Source organism: Balaenoptera physalus (genome assembly GCF_965194825.1).
Source record: "Balaenoptera physalus genome assembly, chromosome: 15".
Classification (NCBI taxonomy): Eukaryota; Metazoa; Chordata; class Mammalia; order Artiodactyla; family Balaenopteridae; genus Balaenoptera; species Balaenoptera physalus.
Window position 1 is genome coordinate 79215330 of NC_138894.1, and position 17569 is coordinate 79232898.

General features: G+C 41.1%; 3 protein-coding genes across 20 annotated transcripts in view; 1 reads left to right on the plus strand and 2 right to left on the minus strand.

Annotated features, from left to right (window-relative positions):
* LOC309644095 (uncharacterized protein) overlaps positions 1–6186 on the minus strand; it is a 79416-nt gene extending 73230 nt beyond the window's left edge. For both annotated transcript variants that reach the window (XR_014254230.1, XM_082427527.1), the window contains exon 1: positions 6067–6186. The gene's annotated coding sequence lies outside the window, so the exon portion shown is untranslated. The remainder of the gene's footprint in view (positions 1–6066) is intronic.
* The window catches only part of ITSN2 (intersectin 2), a gene marked incomplete at its 3' end in the record, with an annotated part of 203066 nt that overhangs the window by 35065 nt on the left and 150432 nt on the right, over positions 1–17569 (plus strand). For 7 of the 17 annotated variants that reach the window (XM_082427396.1, XM_082427413.1, XM_082427401.1 and 4 more), the window contains exon 1: positions 6881–7027. The exons of 1 other annotated variant lie outside the window; for it this stretch is intronic. 9 more of the 17 variants (XM_082427410.1, XM_082427398.1, XM_082427407.1 and 6 more) reach the window with 8 other exon arrangements.
* LOC309643923 (uncharacterized protein) overlaps positions 6895–17569 on the minus strand; it is a gene marked incomplete at its 3' end in the record, with an annotated part of 51577 nt that continues 40902 nt past the window's right edge. The window contains exon 4 of the mRNA XM_082427086.1: positions 6895–7577. Coding sequence (XP_082283212.1) covers positions 6895–7577 — 683 coding nt within the window. The remainder of the gene's footprint in view (positions 7578–17569) is intronic.

Below are 17569 nucleotides of genomic sequence, written 5' to 3' on the forward strand. Positions count from 1 at the left end.
TCCACCCACCAGTGGGCAGGTACCAGTCCCTCCCACCACAAAGCCTGTGCAAGGCTCTTAGACAGCCTCATCCACCAGAGGACAGACAGCAGACAGGCTACAGTCCTGCAGCCTGCAGAATGGAAACTGCAATCACAGAAAGCTAGACAAAATGAGATGGCAGAGGAATATATCCCAGATGAAGGAACAAGACAAAACCCCAGGTGAACAACTAAGTGAAGTGGAGATAGGCAATCTACCGGAAAAAGAATTCACAGTAATAATAGTAAAGGTGATCCAAGATCTCAGAAAAAGAATGGAGGCACAGATGGAGAAGATACAAGAAATGTTTAACAAAAACTTAGAAGAACTAAAGAATAAACAAACAGAGATGAACAATACAACAACTGAAATGAAAAACACACTAGAAGGAATCAATTATATCACCTAAACAAGCAAACCGTGGCTTCCTATTGGCATGAGGTCTATACTCCTATAGTGTTATGGCTCCAGAGCAAGGATGGCTACTCAATCTCTCTCTGCTGAGAGTGGGCATAAGGTCAGGATAGGGGCAGTTATCTTATATTTCACTGGCTCAAGATAACTTACTTAGGGAGAAGAAAATGGCAATACTAGAAATAAAAATGTTTGTCCCACTAGTCTGGGCCAAGTAGTACAAAATGATCTGATCTATTGTATATTTTAAACTAAAACATTGTTGGGACTTCCCTGGTGGTCCAGTGGGTAAGACTCTGCGCTCCCAATGCAGGGGAGCCAGGTTAGACCCCTGGTCAGGGAACTAGATCCTGCATGCATGCCACAACTAAGAGTCTGTATGCCACAACTAAGAGTCTACATGCTTCAACTAAAAGTCTGCATGCTGCAACTAAAACATCCTGTGTGCCACAACTAAGACAAAGTGCAGCCAAAATAAATAAATAAATATTTTTAAAAAAAAAACTAAAACATTGTTGCTTTCTGAACCCAGAATAGCATGGCCTGTGTTTCTCTATCTAAAAGGGGGGGAAAAAAATTGCAACTCTGCATGGGGAAATTTCCAACACAAGGCTTATGCCTGACTTTACCTCTTTTTCTTCATACCAACCAAAGTTAGATAATCACAAACAGAACTTTAGCCTGCTCTCTAGTATTGCTGTGAGGATTAAATGAAATAAAATTACTCTGTTAAGTACAAAATGCCACATAAATATTAGTTAGGTTATTACAAGAAGGAAACTGGTATCACTCCAGGTTTGTGCTGGAGACAGCAACAATAAACTAAACAGACAGCTGGACAAATCTGCCAGACATCCACATGTCTGACTCTTGAATACAGGCTGGATTCCCTTTTGCTGAGCTATACCTGCCAGACTGGAAGCCCCTGGTGCTTCAGTCATGAATGGGCATGCCCTGTCCAGAGCCTCCAGGGCCCACCCCAGTCTGGCCTTTGGCTCCACCCTGCAGTGCTGGCCCAGGGCCAAGTCTAGTTAACTTCCCCTTCTAGTTTGCCTGGTACTGCCTTTCCGGTACCATCAGGCCTTAAGCCAGAGTCTCAAATTTTGCAGGGAACAAGTAGCCCAATAATGAGAACATTCCTTCCTTCACACTAGGGAACTTCCCTCCTTTTTCCCCTAAAGTCACTCCTATTTCCACTTCTCTGTTTCTCATCTGCTCTAGGGCTCCAGATTAAGGTATGGGAAGTCAAGAAGCTAAGATAAGAGCAAAGGAACAAGTTTGTCCCACTGACCATTCCTCTAAATTGAGTCTCAACTGCTCCCCACTAGTGCTACTTCCTTGCTAACTTCTTGTGTTCCGTAGCTGGAACACAATAGGTTCTTAATAACTATTTACCAAAGGAACACAAATATCAGATTAATGAATCAGCAAATACAGGCATACCTTGGGGATTTTGAGGGTTCAGTTCCAGACCACCACAATAAAGCAAATATTGCAATAAGGTAAATTTTTTGGTTTCCTAGTGCATATAAAAATTATGTTTACATTACACTGTAGTCCATTAAGTGTGCAATAGCATTATGCCTTAAAAACGTACATACCTTAAGTAAAAAATACTTTATTGTTAAAAATTCTAACATCATCCAAGTCTTTAGCAAGTTCTAGTAGTAACATCAAAGATCATGATCACAGATCACCACAATAAATGAGAAAGTTTGAAATATTGTGAGAATTACTAAAATGTGACACAGAGACACAAAATGAGCAAATACTTTTGAAAAAACAGCTCTGATAGACTTGTTTGATATGCAGGGTTGCCACAAAACTTCAATTTGTAAAAAGGCAGTATCTGTGAAGCACAATAAAGTGCAATAAAACGAGGTACATCTGTATGTGTCAAGTGAAGCCCAAGGCCTTTTCCTGGACCCTGACCTCCCCTATTCCTGGCCTGCTTTCATCTGTTTTTATATTCAGAAACTAGGGCAGCCTCAGCTTGGTTTCCCAGATTAACTTTGACTTTAGTTCTTTATGCAAAGGACCAGTCAGCACATCTATTCTTTCTTGTGAGCTTTAAGAGGAAAAAGAAACTAAAAAAGGGTCAAACCTTACTTTCCATCTATTTCTCAGAAGGGATAGAGTCAATGTGACAGTATATAAGTGTGTGTGTGTGTGTGTGTGTGTGTGTGTGTGTGTGTGTTTGGTAGTGGCATGGAAAGACGGTGAGGTTGTGTTATTTTCTACAGGAGAACAGAAGAGACACCCTAGCTGGAAAGTAACAGTAGAGGCAGATTAACTCCTACCAAAGACAGAAGGTAGAGGGGGCACAGCTTTAAAATCATACTACTCACCACTTCTATCTCCAGATGCCCTGAGGATCAGGAGGGTAGAGCCAGGTTTTTCTGGTGTTCAGTGGTGGAACACTGCTCCACTGCTAAAGCACATCTTACATGAACCCCAGATGGTATCAAATAGTCAAATATACATGTAACTGGAATCCCAGAAGGAGATGAGAGAGAATGGGGCAGAAAAAAAGTATTTTAAAAAATAAAGGCTAAGATTTTTCTTAATTTGATGAAAGACAGAAACTTGCAGATACAAGATAATAAATGAACACCACACAGAATAAACACAAAAAAGTTCACGCTGATGTACATCAGAGTCAAATTATTGAAAGCCAAAGCCAAAGAGCAACTCTTGAAAGCAGCAAGAGAAAATAACATATTACACAGAGGAAAAAAATGATCTGCTCAACAGCCAATGTTCATCTGAAACCATGGACGTCAGAGAGAATGGAAAAACATTATTAAAATGCTGAAACTAAAAAACCCCCCTGGGCTTCCCTGGTGGTGCAGTGGTTAAGAATACACCTGCTGATGCAGGGGACACGGGTTCGAGCCCTGGTCCAGGAAGATCCCACATGCCGTGGAGCAACTAAGCCCGTGAGCCACAACTACTGAGCCTGCACTCTAGAGCCCACAAACCACAACTACTGAGCCTGCGTGCCATAACTACTGAAGCCTGCGTGCCTACAGCCCATGCTCTGTAACAAGAGCCACCGCAATGAGAAGCCCGCGCACTGCAACGAAGAGTAGGCCCCACTCGTCGCAACTAGAGAAAGCCTGTGCATAGCAACGAAGACCCAACGCAGCCAAAAATAAATAAATAAATATTTTAAATAAATAAATAAATAAAAAACTCCCCTGTCAATCCAGAGCTCTATATTCAGGTGATATATCATTCAAGTATGAAAGCAAAATAAAAATATTTTCAGATAAAATAAAACTAAAAGGATTTGTAGCCAACAGACCTGCTGTATAAAAAACACTAAAAGAATTTCTTCAGTTAAAGCGAAATATTATCAGATGGAAACTTGGATCATCAGGAAAGAATGAAGCACATCAAAAATAAGTATCTGAGTAAATTAAAAAACTATTTTTTGCCCCTTTTCTCTTAATTTCTTTATAAATTGTTTATAGCACTGTCTTGGGAGATTTATTACTAGTAGAGGTATTACATATGCGCTCCAAGTTCTTCCTACTCTATATTTATCTTATGAGACGCTTAGAGTCTGGAATTGCTTCTGTACTCTACTCTAGCCTCTTTCCATTACTATGAATTTTTATGTGGGTTGACTGGGTAGGAATGGGGTGAAGGACAGAATCTTTGAAAACTAACAGAAACAGAGATTGCTAGAACATAGGATATATATGGTTGGGAGGGAGGATCAGTGCAGGGAAGGAAAACAGATTGAGATTAAATGCTCCCATGGTAAAAGCTAGGTTACCAGGAACACGCCTTGAATCTATCCTAAATTGTGGCAGAACTTGGGGAAGAGAAATGCAACATACCTACCCCCTACCTAACTTCTCAACCTTCTCACCCTACAATAATTCCTAAACTTCTTTAGACTTGGCAGGTACATCTATATGCCTTAGGTAGTACTTAGTTCCTCCAGGTATCTGATTTCTAGTTGGTGCTGGAGATGAAAAAAAGAGATGGTGGGATTTCGGAAATACTAAGGAGAGAAATTATAGATACAGTTCCAAGGCGTGCCCTATGGAGAGAAGAGGAAGTCAAAGAACTGGGATGGGGGCTTCCCTGGTGGCACAGTGGTTGAGAGTCTGCCTGTCAATGCAGGGGACACGGGTTCGAGCCCTGGTCTGGGAGGATCCCACATGCCGCGGAGCAACTAGGCCCGTGAGCCACAATTACTGAGCCTGCGCGTCTGGAGCCTGTGCTCCGCAACAAGAGAGGCCGCGATAGTGAGAAGCCCGCGCACCGCGATGAAGAGTGGCCCCCACTTGCCGCAACTAGAGAAAGCCCTCGCACAGAAACGAAGACCCAACACAGCCATAAATAAAAAATAAATAAATAAATAAATAAAATTAATTAAAAAAAAAAAAAAAAAGAACTGGGATGGTGGAGGTAATCACCTAAGTGAATCATCAATGCTGAAGAGTAGGATAGGATGGACAACCTGGCCTCAGAGCTCTGAATGGAACCCTGGGATATAACTGTTTTAGTGTTTGGGGTACTATAGGCTCCCAGTTGTATTCAGGACCTCAATTTCCATCAGAGGTTCTTAGCTTTTTGGTCTATTTTACGAAGACTTTTAAAATGTTTTTTACTTCTTTATAACCATTCCTTTCTATAAAGTGCATTTTTGTCTTGCCAAGGATTTGGCTCCTCCTTCAGAAAGAAAGAGGACTCAGGCTGAATTGTATCAGGTCCAGAACCCAGAAACACAAATGATGTTGATCAAATGATGGAAGGGAAATGGAGACCGGCTAGCAATCTGCCTATCAGGAATTAAAAATAGGTTTCACCTTACAAGCCAACTCCCTGGAGCACTGTGTTGAGAAGGATTCAGAGGCCTGGACTGAAGTATGGGCTCTGAAAGGAATCACAATTAACTGGTGATGTCTGTCATGGGCATGAGACTATGTGCTCCAGAGTGCTATCTCTAGCTTGCGTGGTTTGTTTGCAGACTGATTAGTCCTCAGCAGATAAGGGATAGACTGACTGGTCTCTAGTAGATAAAGGACTTCCTAGGCTAATGCAAAGGAGTCAGGTCTCTCTGTGTCACTGAAGCTCAGGACCTGTCTGTCAGGTCTTGGTCAGGTCCAAACCTAAGAGTTAGGAAAAACACTGAGTGTGAGAGCGGGGGGGAAAAGCCTGTTTATCATCACTGATGTCTGCTAAGTTCCTCACATGAGTTGGTTGACTAGTTCAGATAGGCCTGGGCTTTGGAGTCATGCCTCTCAAGCCAGCCTTGCTACCCTCACATGCCCCAACAGGTAGAATGAAAGCAAGCCACGGGATCATCTGATCTGCACAGATTTCTCCTTTTCCAACAAGTCATGGGGATATGAGTTTTGCACATGGGGCCAGCCCCGCCCCTGTCTCTGAAAGCCAACGGAACTCTTGGGTCTCGGACCCCCACTCTCTTATGCCCAGAGGAACCACCGACCGACTCCTCTAACCCCAACTAACAAAAAGCCTTTCTCTTGAAGGAGTGCGGTGTCAAGGGCAAGCCCTCCATAAATGGCGGCGACTTGTGTTACCTAGTCTTTTGCGAAGAGACGAGGAGCTGAAAGGGGAGAAAAAAGAGACACTGAATTTGAGCTTCACCTGTCAGGCAGCTATCAGGCGGGGAAGCACGTCCAGCACCTGCAGACCCGCAGGTCGTGGAGTTCACGGAGAGGTGACTATCTTCTTACTGCTCGGCCAGACTATACGGGGTAGTTGCTCTGCGCGTGGATGAGGGTTGGAAGGCTCCTTTCTTGCCCTTTTTTGTTTGTGATGGAGGAGGGTGAGGAACGCTGCATGGACCACCGCTGGGTACAGTGAGTCCTTCTGCGCTCCCTGAGGGAAAGGCCTGCAACACACCCATGAGCAAGGGTGGGAACAACCTCCTCCCGCCCCACTCCCCATTCCAGGGGAATCGAGCCCCCAGGTCGGCGAAGATACTGTAGTGAGTGAGAAGGCTCCAGGGAGAGCGCCACGGGAGGTGCAGCAGGCACGCACCATACACCGTTTGGCCCTTTTCCAAAACTGTGGGGTCTGCGGCGGCGGGAAAAGCACCACCCAGCCTCAACATGTCACCTCGCGGAGGAGGAGCCAGGTGGCTCGGCGCCCCTCCAGGAAGGGCTGCCGCGTCTGGGGCTTCGGGGCTTCCCCGAGGGGAGAGCGGAGCACTAGGACCAGGACCGCGGGGTCCGCTGCCCTGGGGCTCTGGGGGTGAGGAGCCGCGCCGGGGCCAATTTCGGGTTCCCGAGGGTGGGGGAGTCGGTGCCCGGCAGCGGGCGGGCAGTCGGCTGCCCGGACCGTCGCCTCCCACCCCGCCCCCCGGCTTCCTGCGGAGGCCGCGGCCGCCATGTTGTTGTGGGGCTGAGGCGGCGCCGCGGAGCCCGAGCGGCCGTGACAGGCTGCGCAACAGGTTCGTTGGCGCTGGCCTGACTACGAAGCGGGCGCGGTGGCGGCGGCGGCGGCGGCTGGGCAGGGTCTCCCGGCGTCCGCCCGCGCCCGCGCCGCTGGTGCCGAGGGGCGCGGGGCCGCGCTGTGACGTGCGGGAGGCGCGGTGGCGCGCCAGGTGGGTGAAGCTGCTGCCGGGCCTGCCGCAGGGCGCGGGGCAGGTGCGGGCGCCGCGGCGTCCGCCGCGGGGAGGCTCGCGGGCCGGGCTGGGAGGCAGCTACGCGCCCCGCACGACGCGGACGGGCCCTCGGGAGCCCGGGCGGCCCCCGAGCTAGGCCCCTGGCGGGCTTGGCGGCGCCGGGCGGAAACCTCCGGCGCCGGGTTCCTGCCCCCGCGGCGGGGCCAGGGCGGACGACGAGGGGCCGGGGCCGGGCTGCCCCTTCTCCACGGCCGAGCCCCGGCCCCCGGCCGCGGCCTCTTCTGGCAGGTGCGGACGCCGCGGCGGGCCGGGGGCGGCGTGGCCCCCTCGCTTTCGGGGTGCGGGCAGAGGAGAGCCAGCCCTGAGGGGCACCCGCATACTTCCTCGGAGCCCCATTTTATTTTCACGGAGTTGGTTTTCCTCCTTGGTAAGGGTTGGTGCGGAATGTCAGGTGAGCCGCATCCCCGTGCGTCAAAGTAGCCCGAGTCACGAGAGGCCAGTGGGCGGATGCTTGGCGTCCACCGCTCACCTTAAACCAAAGTTGGGAAATGTTACAATTTGACTTTGGCGTTATTGACTTCCATGGTGTACAGGAAGCACGGAGAGATGTAATTTCTTGGACCAGAGTAAAGTTTATTGCTTTTATAATTTTTTTTAAAAAGACGCTTGCATATGCATAGTGAATGGGTAAACCGAGGCTGAAACTGCAGATGGCTTTGCATTTTGTAGAAAGATGCTGTATTTGGATTTATTAATCCTGTGCTTTATCGTCGAATGATTGCTGATGGCAAGTATGCTTCATTTGAAACTTGTGTTATTTAGGAATTAGGAATATTTTAATGGAGCCAACCGCTTTGTGATAGGAATTAAGGTTAACACAAAAATGTTTGCTTTACTAAATGCTCTAGTTTGTTTTTACTAGTGTTTACTTGCTTAACCAGAAATAGGCGAGGTGTGCCTTGAAATTTTATGTTGTCCCAGTCAGCTTAATTTAGGTAGCCTAGACTCTGTAGGTTAAGCCTCTTAAGCCTCTTAAGAAAATTAATTGCCTCTCTCCCTGTGCTTGTTTGCTATGTTGTTAATCAGTGGTAAAACCTAAACGCAATCTAGAAACATCAAGTAAAACCTTTACATAAATTAATAATGACGTCCCTCAGAATTTAAAGATAGTAGCAATTCTGATGTGCTAAGTTTCTTTGGCTGTGCCTACGATTTTCTTGTAATTTCTTTATTTCCCCCAGCTTTATTGAGATATGATTGACATATATCCTTTATTATTTCAAAAGTATGTAAGGTGGAAGTTGTTTTTAAAAGCTTCGTTTAAGGACAAACAGAATTTTGTGTTTTTTTGGAGGACATGGAAAAAATGTGCATGGCTGCTGTTTTAGTGCAGTGTTAATGAGCCTCAGAAAAGCTTGCATTTTATACTTTAATGCACGTAATTGTTCCTTTTGTTTACCTTTATAACGAAAGGTAGAATTGTCTGAGAAAACTTGACCTGTACTGAATTATTGAGCAGGGAGGTACTCTTGTTAGTTTAGCACATCTCAAGGGTAAAATCCTGATCTCTCCTGAATATGAGGAAATGTGTTAGGCATGTGCTGGGATTGGAATTATGGTTTAAAAAATTTTTGTATTTTCACAAAATCAGAATAGTAAAAGGAACCTCTATACATCCGTCACCCAAACTCAGCAGCTTTCAAGATCTTCTTTACCCATTTCTTTCTTTCTGCCTTATCTTTATTTTTTAGTTTTTTCACTCTATATACTTATCATATCTCTTTTTTAAAGTGGAAATTTTCTTACATAACCCTAAGATTTTTATTTTATTGTATCTTTAATACAGAGTTTCACAAATTTCTTTCTAGTTAAGACAAAAAGACCATTATTGGTCATCTCCCTTCTCAGCTACTTTCCTCAGTATTAAAATGTATTTACCATTCTTGTCATTTATTGAGCACTTACTGCCTGCCAGGCCCTGTGCTGTGCTATATAATCATTTGAAGCTCACAAAGACCCTATGAGTAGTTCTTTCCCTCCCATCAAATAGATAAATGAAATGTTAACCTGAAGGTTAACTGACTGCTCTAGGTTAACTGAGCTGCTCTAGGTCACTGAGCTATTAAGTACAGGAGCCAGGTTGCAAACCAGGATCCTTCTAACTTCAGCACCTGTTCCCTTATCTGGTACACTCATCTTGGTTCAGAAATTAAAACAAAAACAAAAGGTTATTTGGGCAGTCAATAAATATTTGTTGAGTAGATGAATGAAAGTACATATTATTCCATCAATAAGTAACTAGCATTTTTATATACTATATTTACTTGTAAAGCATTTATATTAACAGGTTCCAGGAATGATTCAAAATAAACTAATTACATTTCTCAAAATGTGGTATTTTATTACCATACAGCAGTGCATTTGCTTGTTTTTCTTTTTTATATTCTGATCTTTTCAATACTTCATTTATGGAAAAATGTATGGAATAACTATTTATGAAGAAAAGCTAAAAAATGGCAGATTTTTTTGTGTGTGTTAATTGTTAAAGGTGGATTCCAAGTGTGAAGCAGAAAAATCATATTTAGGATTAGTTCTGTAAAAGAATAGTTCTAAAGATGAAGATGCATCAGAAACGCTGTATCTTTTACTTGAGTTCATTCCTGACTTGTTATCATCCTTTACAGAGCGCAGTGACTAATGTTAGAGTCCTATTGAGTAGAGTGTGCATATAGGTATTGTTGAGAAGGAGGAACTGAACGGGCCTTAAAGGATCTGAAGGCAGAGAGGAAGTGGGGGAGGGGGGAGGAAACTGAGCAGAAATAGAAGTAGGGCAGTGAATACATCAAGAGATAATGTATTTTTACAACTCTAAGAGGGCAGCATATTTCATTTGCAAATGTATTATTTTGAGAGATTCACTTAAAAATTAATTTCGCAGCTATATCAGGACACTGAATGATTTATTTGTTTGTGAAGCTATTTAGCAGTGGTTATGGTAGACATTTAGGGATCTAATAACAGATGGCAGACATTTAACTTGTTTTACTTAAGCAACAGTTTCATGTTTTCTAGATCCTTTTCTTCACTAATACATATTCATTTTATGTGTTTCAATGAAAATTTTATTTATTTTTATCTTAACTGTGGTAGATAAGAGTACAGGCTTTCAAGTTAAGCCTCCTGCTCCCAACTCCAACACTAAATAGCAACCTTGAGCAACTTATTTTAATTTTCTAAGCTTCTGTTTCCTTATCTTAAAAATGGGGGAAGTAACATTACCAACTCATAGTGCTGTTGTATATAATATAAAGTGCTTAGTACAGTGACTTCTGCTTAGTATAAGTGCTTAATAAATGTTACCTGTTATTATTCTAACGTACGTCGATGAGAAATTTCAAAACTAAACTTAGTCTCCTTTTTATTTTTTATTTATTAAAAAATTTTTTTTAACTTAGTAACTGGAAAAGAAATTAGCTTTTTAGGCCTTAATTTTTTTTTTTAACATCTTTATTGGAGTATAATTGCTTTACAATGGTGTGTTAGTTTCTGCTTTATAACAAAGTGAATCAGCTATACATATACATATATCCCCATATCTCCTCCCTCTTGCGTCTCCCTCCCACCCTCCCTATCCCACCCCTCTAGGTGGTCACAAAGCGCAGAGCTGATCTCCCTGTGCTATGTGGCTGCTTCCTACTAGCTATCTGTTTTACATTTGGTAGTGTATATAGTATATCTATGTCCATGCCACTCTCTCACTTCGTCCCAGCTTCCCCTTCCCCATGTCCTCAAGTCCATTCTCTATGTCTGCGTCTTTATTCCTGTTCTGCCCCTAGGTTCTTCAGAACCATTTTTTTGGTTTGTTTTTTTTTAGATTTCATATATATGTGTTAGCATATGGTATTTGTTTTTCTCTTTCTGACTTACTTCACTCTGTATGACAGTCTCTAGGTCCATCCACCTCATTACAAATAACTCAATTTCATTTCTTTTTATGGCTGAGTAATATTCCATTGTATATATGTGCCACATCTTCTTTATCCATTCATCTGTCGATGGATATTTAGGTTGCTTCCATGTCCTGGCTATTGTAAATAGAGCTGCAGTGAACATTGTGGTACATGTATCTTTTTGAATTATGGTTTTCTCAGGGTATATGCCCAGTAGTGGGATTGCTGGGTCGTATGGTAGTTCTATTTTTAGTCTTTTTTTTTTTTTTTTTTTTAATTTATGGCTGCGTTGGGTCTTCGTTTCTGTGCGAGGGCTTTCTCTAGTTGCGGCAAGTGGGGTCCACTCTTCATCGCGGTGCGCGGGCCTCTCATTATCGCGGCCTCTCTTGTTACGGAGCACAGGCTCCAGACGCGCAGGCTCAGTAATTGTGGCTCACGGGCCTAGTTGCTCCGCGGCATGTGGGATATTCCCAGACCAGGACTCGAACCCGTGTACCCTGCACCGGCAGGCAGACGCTCAACCACTGCGCCACCAGGGAAGCCCCTATTTTTAGTCTTTTAAGGAATCTCCATACTGTTCTCCATAGTGGCTGTATCAATTTACATTCCCACCAAGAGTGCAAGAGGGTTCCCTTTTCTCCACACCCTCTCCAGCATTTATTGTTTGTAGATTTTTTGATGATGATTAGCCCTTAATTTTTAATCTTACCATCAAAACATTCCTAAAAGAAGGCTGGAAAATAGAGTAGAATTTAGCCACAATCCCACCTCCCAACAAAGAATCTGCCCTTTTAGTCCCCTTAATTTGGGGTTGGGGGAGAGATGGGGAAACATAGCCTGAAAGAAGAAAATGTTGTATATCTGCAAAAGAAACAACAGCTTTGGATTATTACTTCAAAGTCTTTGAATCCCTATGCTTAAATAACTTCTACTTTTCAGTGTGAGGAGTGCTTGGCTAGTGTGAGGTTGATAATGGGAAAGAATGATCAAGGACGGTGGCAGTGTGAAACTGCAGAGTCCACACAGATAAGGACCCAGCAGGGTTTGCTCCGACAGTTAGGAGGATACTGATAACTGTTGCTTTATTGTTTCATTTTTGCTTAAAATACATATTTGGACACTTTCTTCACCCCCCTACCACTCCTCCTTCACACTTAAGAATGACTGCTTAAATAAAAGAATTAAGTAGGTCAAGTTAATACATTTCTCAATTTATGTAACATTAGGTGACTTTAATTTTAGTAAGTATGAGATACTTTTTGGTGAATATAAGTGAGAACTTCAGGATTAATGAAGTTTGCTGAGAATGATGCAGGCTGGGAACACTTGTGTAGCATTCATTCTCTAACTTTGTGGTAAGCCCTAAAAACCGGAATTGTAGAGGAGAAGTCATGGTTAAGACTTGAGATTTAATTTCCCTTACTCTATTCTCCTCACTAGAAACATTTTAGGCTTTCCCTCTGCTAAAATTCCAGTGAAATGCTTAGACAACCTGTATTGGAAGGCTTTCCCTCACTAACCTCTCCTTTATTCTGGTGTCTGGTCTTCATTCCATGATTCTGATTGGAGTTTTTGCCTTCTTCTTCCAGCATACTAGCTCCTACATCCAGGATCCAGGGTTCCACTGGGTCCTGGAAAGCTAAGTCACTTGGATGATTGAGATGGAAAGAGCCATTTAGGTTAGCGACAGATAACCCAAAACTTTCTGAACACTACTTTTCAATACCTGGGTTTTATAGTCTTTATAACCTGGTGGTAATCCCATTTTGAAAAAGTACATGCTGCAGCTCTCTCTTAAATCCATCTTTGCTATTGCTTTCCTCATTAGGTTGACTTTACCCCATCTTTGTCTTTCCAGGGGCTTCAATGAAAAAAAAAAAGCCCCTCTTTCCACGTTTTCTGCCACCTGCTTTAACTTTCTTTTCTTTTTTCTCAAACACTGTCTTTCCTCTTTAAAAAGTTAAACCCAACAGAAATCACTTGTAGTTCTTGGTATTGAATTAATTCTTTCTTTTAGCAAATAATGAGTGTCTACATGCCAGGAACTGGCCCAACCACTGAGAATATAAACAGTGAAAAAAATACACAAAAACCTTGCCCTTGTGCTACTTGTATTCAAGAAGGGGGAGCAGAGACAAAATGTCTAGGAGTTAGAATTTGTTAAGTGCCATGGAGAAAAGTAAGGTAGGAAATGAGGCTAGAGAATGTGTGGGTAGGTGGGTGAGGGTGAATTGAGAGAAGTAAATTGGCCTCATTCAAAATTATTAAGGAATTCAAGATTGGGGAAGGATTATTGTACACATTTTATGAGTAAATTTAATAGTATTTCAGGTCATTGTATTTAACAGAAATGTTTATCATTTACTATTTGGTTTGGACCCAGCAGATCTCTTAATATTTCTGTTTTCTAGTAACTTAAGCCAGAAAACAAAAAACAAAAAACCTCAGGCACAACATGAACCTAGAGCAGAGATTTATCAAATAGTTTAGAATAGATACCTTAATTTGGTTTTTTCTAAAATTGCTATGTTGTGTTTGTTTTTAAATTCTATAAACTTTTTGTTTGTACCATTTTTATGGTGATGAGTAATATAATGTTCCTTGTGTAAAACTGGAAAGCTACAGGGAAGTTGAAAGAAGAAAATAATAGTCCCTAATTCATATTACCCGGAGAAATGTTCAGTGTTAATATTTTAGTAGATCTCCTTCTAGAAATTTTTCTTTGGGAAAAATGGAATTATATACTCTACTTATATAATCTGCTTTTTAGCTTACTAGCATTTATCAAAAACTATGGTTCTACTTTATTATATATTTATCTACAATATAATTTTTATTGGCTTAATAATATTGCCTTGCTACTACAGTATGTTAATAATGTCTAATATTTATTGTGCATTTACTATATCCTGGTTATCAATACTTTTGAGTCACTTTACATATTTTTGCCCATTTAGTCTTTAGCCTCTCTATCAGAGCTGTTCTTTTATTATTTATTTTACAGCTGAGAAAATTGAGCAAGGACAGGTTTAGTAATTTTCCCAAGATCCCACAGCCAATAAGTGGCAGCCATACGTTATGAACTTAGTCTGACTCTATGTACTGTGCTCATATCATTGTCTCATATTGGTTCTCTAACATTAAGGTAGTTTATAGTTTTTTTGTTGTTGTTATTTTAAATTGTGCCACAGTTAACATCCTTGTAACCATATCTGTGTTTACGTCTATGATTATTTCCTTAGAATAAATTTCTAGTAGTTGCAGTGGTATTGGATCAAAAGGTATGGCCACTTCCTAAGGCCCATGTAAATGCATTGCCAAGTTGTCTTCTAGAAAAACTTGTCAGTACCAAAGTGTTCTCCTACCAGATGTAATTAGTCCTATTCCCCACATCCGCAGAAACACTGGCTTTTTTTTCTTTAATCTAATAATTTGATAGAGACCCTTGTTTTAATTTTTTTCTCTGAATATTAATAAGGTTATACTTAAATTTTTTTTTTCTTTGAGAAATATTTGTCTTTGCCCTTTTCTCACTTCTTTGGCATGTTCATCTCTTGGTTATTTCTAAGAATTCTTTATATATTAAGAATATTAACTCTTGCTTATAGGTGTAAATTTTTTTCCAAGTTTGTTCCTTAGTTTTGTAAATTGATTCTTATCAATGATAATGATAATAGCTAACATTTATGTAGTAATCCCCATGTGTAGCACTATTCTAATTCGTTATATTTATTAACTCATTTAATTTTTACAACACCCCTGTGATGTAGGTGCTATTATTAGCTCCATTTACAAAGTCCTCTGACATTATCTTTTAAATTTTCGAACAGTTTTTTCTTCTGTGTCCTTGACCATTTCTGTTCCCAATTCCTAAAAATCTGTTTTCTCTTCCTAGCCTACTGCGTGATACCTGTTGTTCAGTTCTTCATTACTCAGTTTAGGAGTCATTTCCTCTGGGATTACTCATCTAACAACTTTCTACTCTTAAGGCAAAGTTAGGTGCCCATCTTCTGTCTTTTCTTTATACCTATAGCACTTAACATGCAGTACTCAATTTTGGTCTTATTCCTCTTGTGTATTCCCTGCGCTTACACATCTTATACGGGTGCTATACCTCTGATGACTCCGTAAAGATTTGTTGATTTGAATTAAAGGTGCTCATGATGATGTTGGTGATATCAAGAAGGAAATCAACCTTCCCAGTATGTAAAATAGAGAAACTTACACTGAGGAAGTAACCTTGGAACTGGGCTTTGAAGGCCAGTGGGGAAGGAGGGAGAGAGGGAGGGCCCAGAGACTAAAACTGAGTGAAAACAGATGTGGAAATTCCCCATTCTGGGAACCGAAAGTTGTTTATAGTGATTTTGAGGATTATCAACCTTGCCTCTGGGAAAGCCTGATGAAATAAGTTCTTCTTTCACCCAGCATACCTGGTCTAGTGTTCAGAATATTTAAATCTTCCTTCTAGATTTCTTCTGCTATGAAACAGGGTTCAGTTTCTCTTCTGACTTCCCCCTTTTTTCAGTGTGAGGGGACAGGGGAAGTTGGAGGGTCCTGGTGTAAACTTGGTAAGATCTTGAAATGCCCAGGGAAGTTTGGTGACTTGGTGGGGTAGGCCCACTGGCAGCCTTTGCCAGAAGTAGAAGCCTTGGGCTTGGGGAGAGAAGGAACCCTGCAGCTTTTGTCTTTGGAGACTTGGGTTCCTGCACACCTTTCCCTGGCTGTCAGCGCACTGGGTAAGATCTCAACTCCTTTTTTCTCCAGCGTTCGTTACGTTTCTGTTCTTCTAGCTTTGATAAGAGACTAAGGGACATTCTCTTGTTCCACTAGCCTAATCTTGAGGTATACTGACTGCTGATCTAGAAGAATAACAAGTGAGCACTTTATATATTAACAATGTAATTTATTTGTCATTTAATTTGATATTTTTTCAAATTCATTTCCTCTTTATGTCTCATCATGTAACTGAAACTATTTTTCATTATGAAAATAATGCATGCTGATCGAAGAAACTTTGTAAAATAGAGGGAAAAAAAGTAGGAGAAAAAAGTTATTCCAAGTCCAGCAACCAATGACAACCATATTTTGGTGTCTCCCATCCACCCTCTCTTTTCTCTTTGTTTTTGCATATATATTTTCGTACATGTTTTACAGTGCAACACTGTAGCTAGGAACGTGGCTTGTGCTGTCTGGGGTTTTAGTTCCAACTTAGCCTTTCATTAGCTTTGTGAGTGTAACAGTCTCACTAAGCCTCAGTTTTCTTTTCTTTAAAAAGTGGAGATTTCATAATAATATTTATCCCTAGAGTTGTTATGAGGATGAAGAGATAATGTATGTTTAGTGTGACCATCTCATAATGACTTTTCAATAAATGTAACAATGATAATCAGACCTGTCTTTTGGTTAGGTCAGCTAGGGCTGCTCTGGGCTGTGCTTGCAGGGAGGGGGGTGGGTCAGGGGTACTGTACCTTTCTTTTCTGAAATAATAAAAATTTAACTTCAAACTATTTTTTTAATATTTTCAAGGGGCCTATGAAAATGTTTACACTGAGACCTCCTTTAAAGTGTGATTTATCTTGGGCTAGCCTCACAGTGGGTAAGTGGCCCTGGGCCTCAGACTTCTAGGATGGCCCTGATAATGATGATATCAATGATAATGAGATAACAGTGACAAGTAAAGACCTGAGTGTCAGGCTTGGTATTTGGTAAGTATTCAGTGATTGTTAGCCGCTGTTATTTTTAATAATGATAAATACACATTTATAGTATATCATAAATTGTAAGAGCATAACCAGTTTCCAGGTTATTACATGGTCTAGCTGAAATTGTTTTTTAAAAAATAGGTTATTGAGATATAATTTACATATCATTATGAATTTAAGTGGCAGCATAATACTTGGCTCAGTGTGTTCTCCCATTATTGGATGCTCATATTATTTCTAATTTTTTTGTGTAGTAACTAATAATAAGTGCAGTGAGTGTCATTGTAAGTGAAGTCTTTCCCACATTTATTATTATTTCCTTATGACAGATTTCCAGAAGTGAAATTATTGACTTACAGGATAAGAACGTTGTTAGGATTCTTGCTGTATATTTTCACACTGCCTTCTGAATAGCTCTACCAGTTTGCACCCCCATGAGTATGTCTGTAGTACTCATCTCTTCTCACGTTTGCTAGCCCTGACTACTGTCTAGTGTCTACTGTTGTGTGGTTTTTTTTTAATAAGTTTATAAGGAGAAACAAAAGAAAACTTCATTTGTATTTTCTTGATTATTAGTGATGTTAACATTTATTAGCCAGTTTTATTTCCTCTTTGGAAAATTGTCTTTTATTTGTTTTCATTATTTTAGTAGTTCTCTGTATATTAAAAATAATGGCTGTCATATTTGTTGTGATTTTTTTCCAATTATGTATCTTTTAATTTTGTTTTCAACAGAAGTTTAAAATACTTATATAAATGAATTTTTGCTATTTCCTTTGTGTTTTCTTGCATGGCCTCAAAACTTAGAAAGTTATCTTTATTTCAAAGAGGTGATATTTTACTTGAAGGTGAAGAATCTACCTGAATTT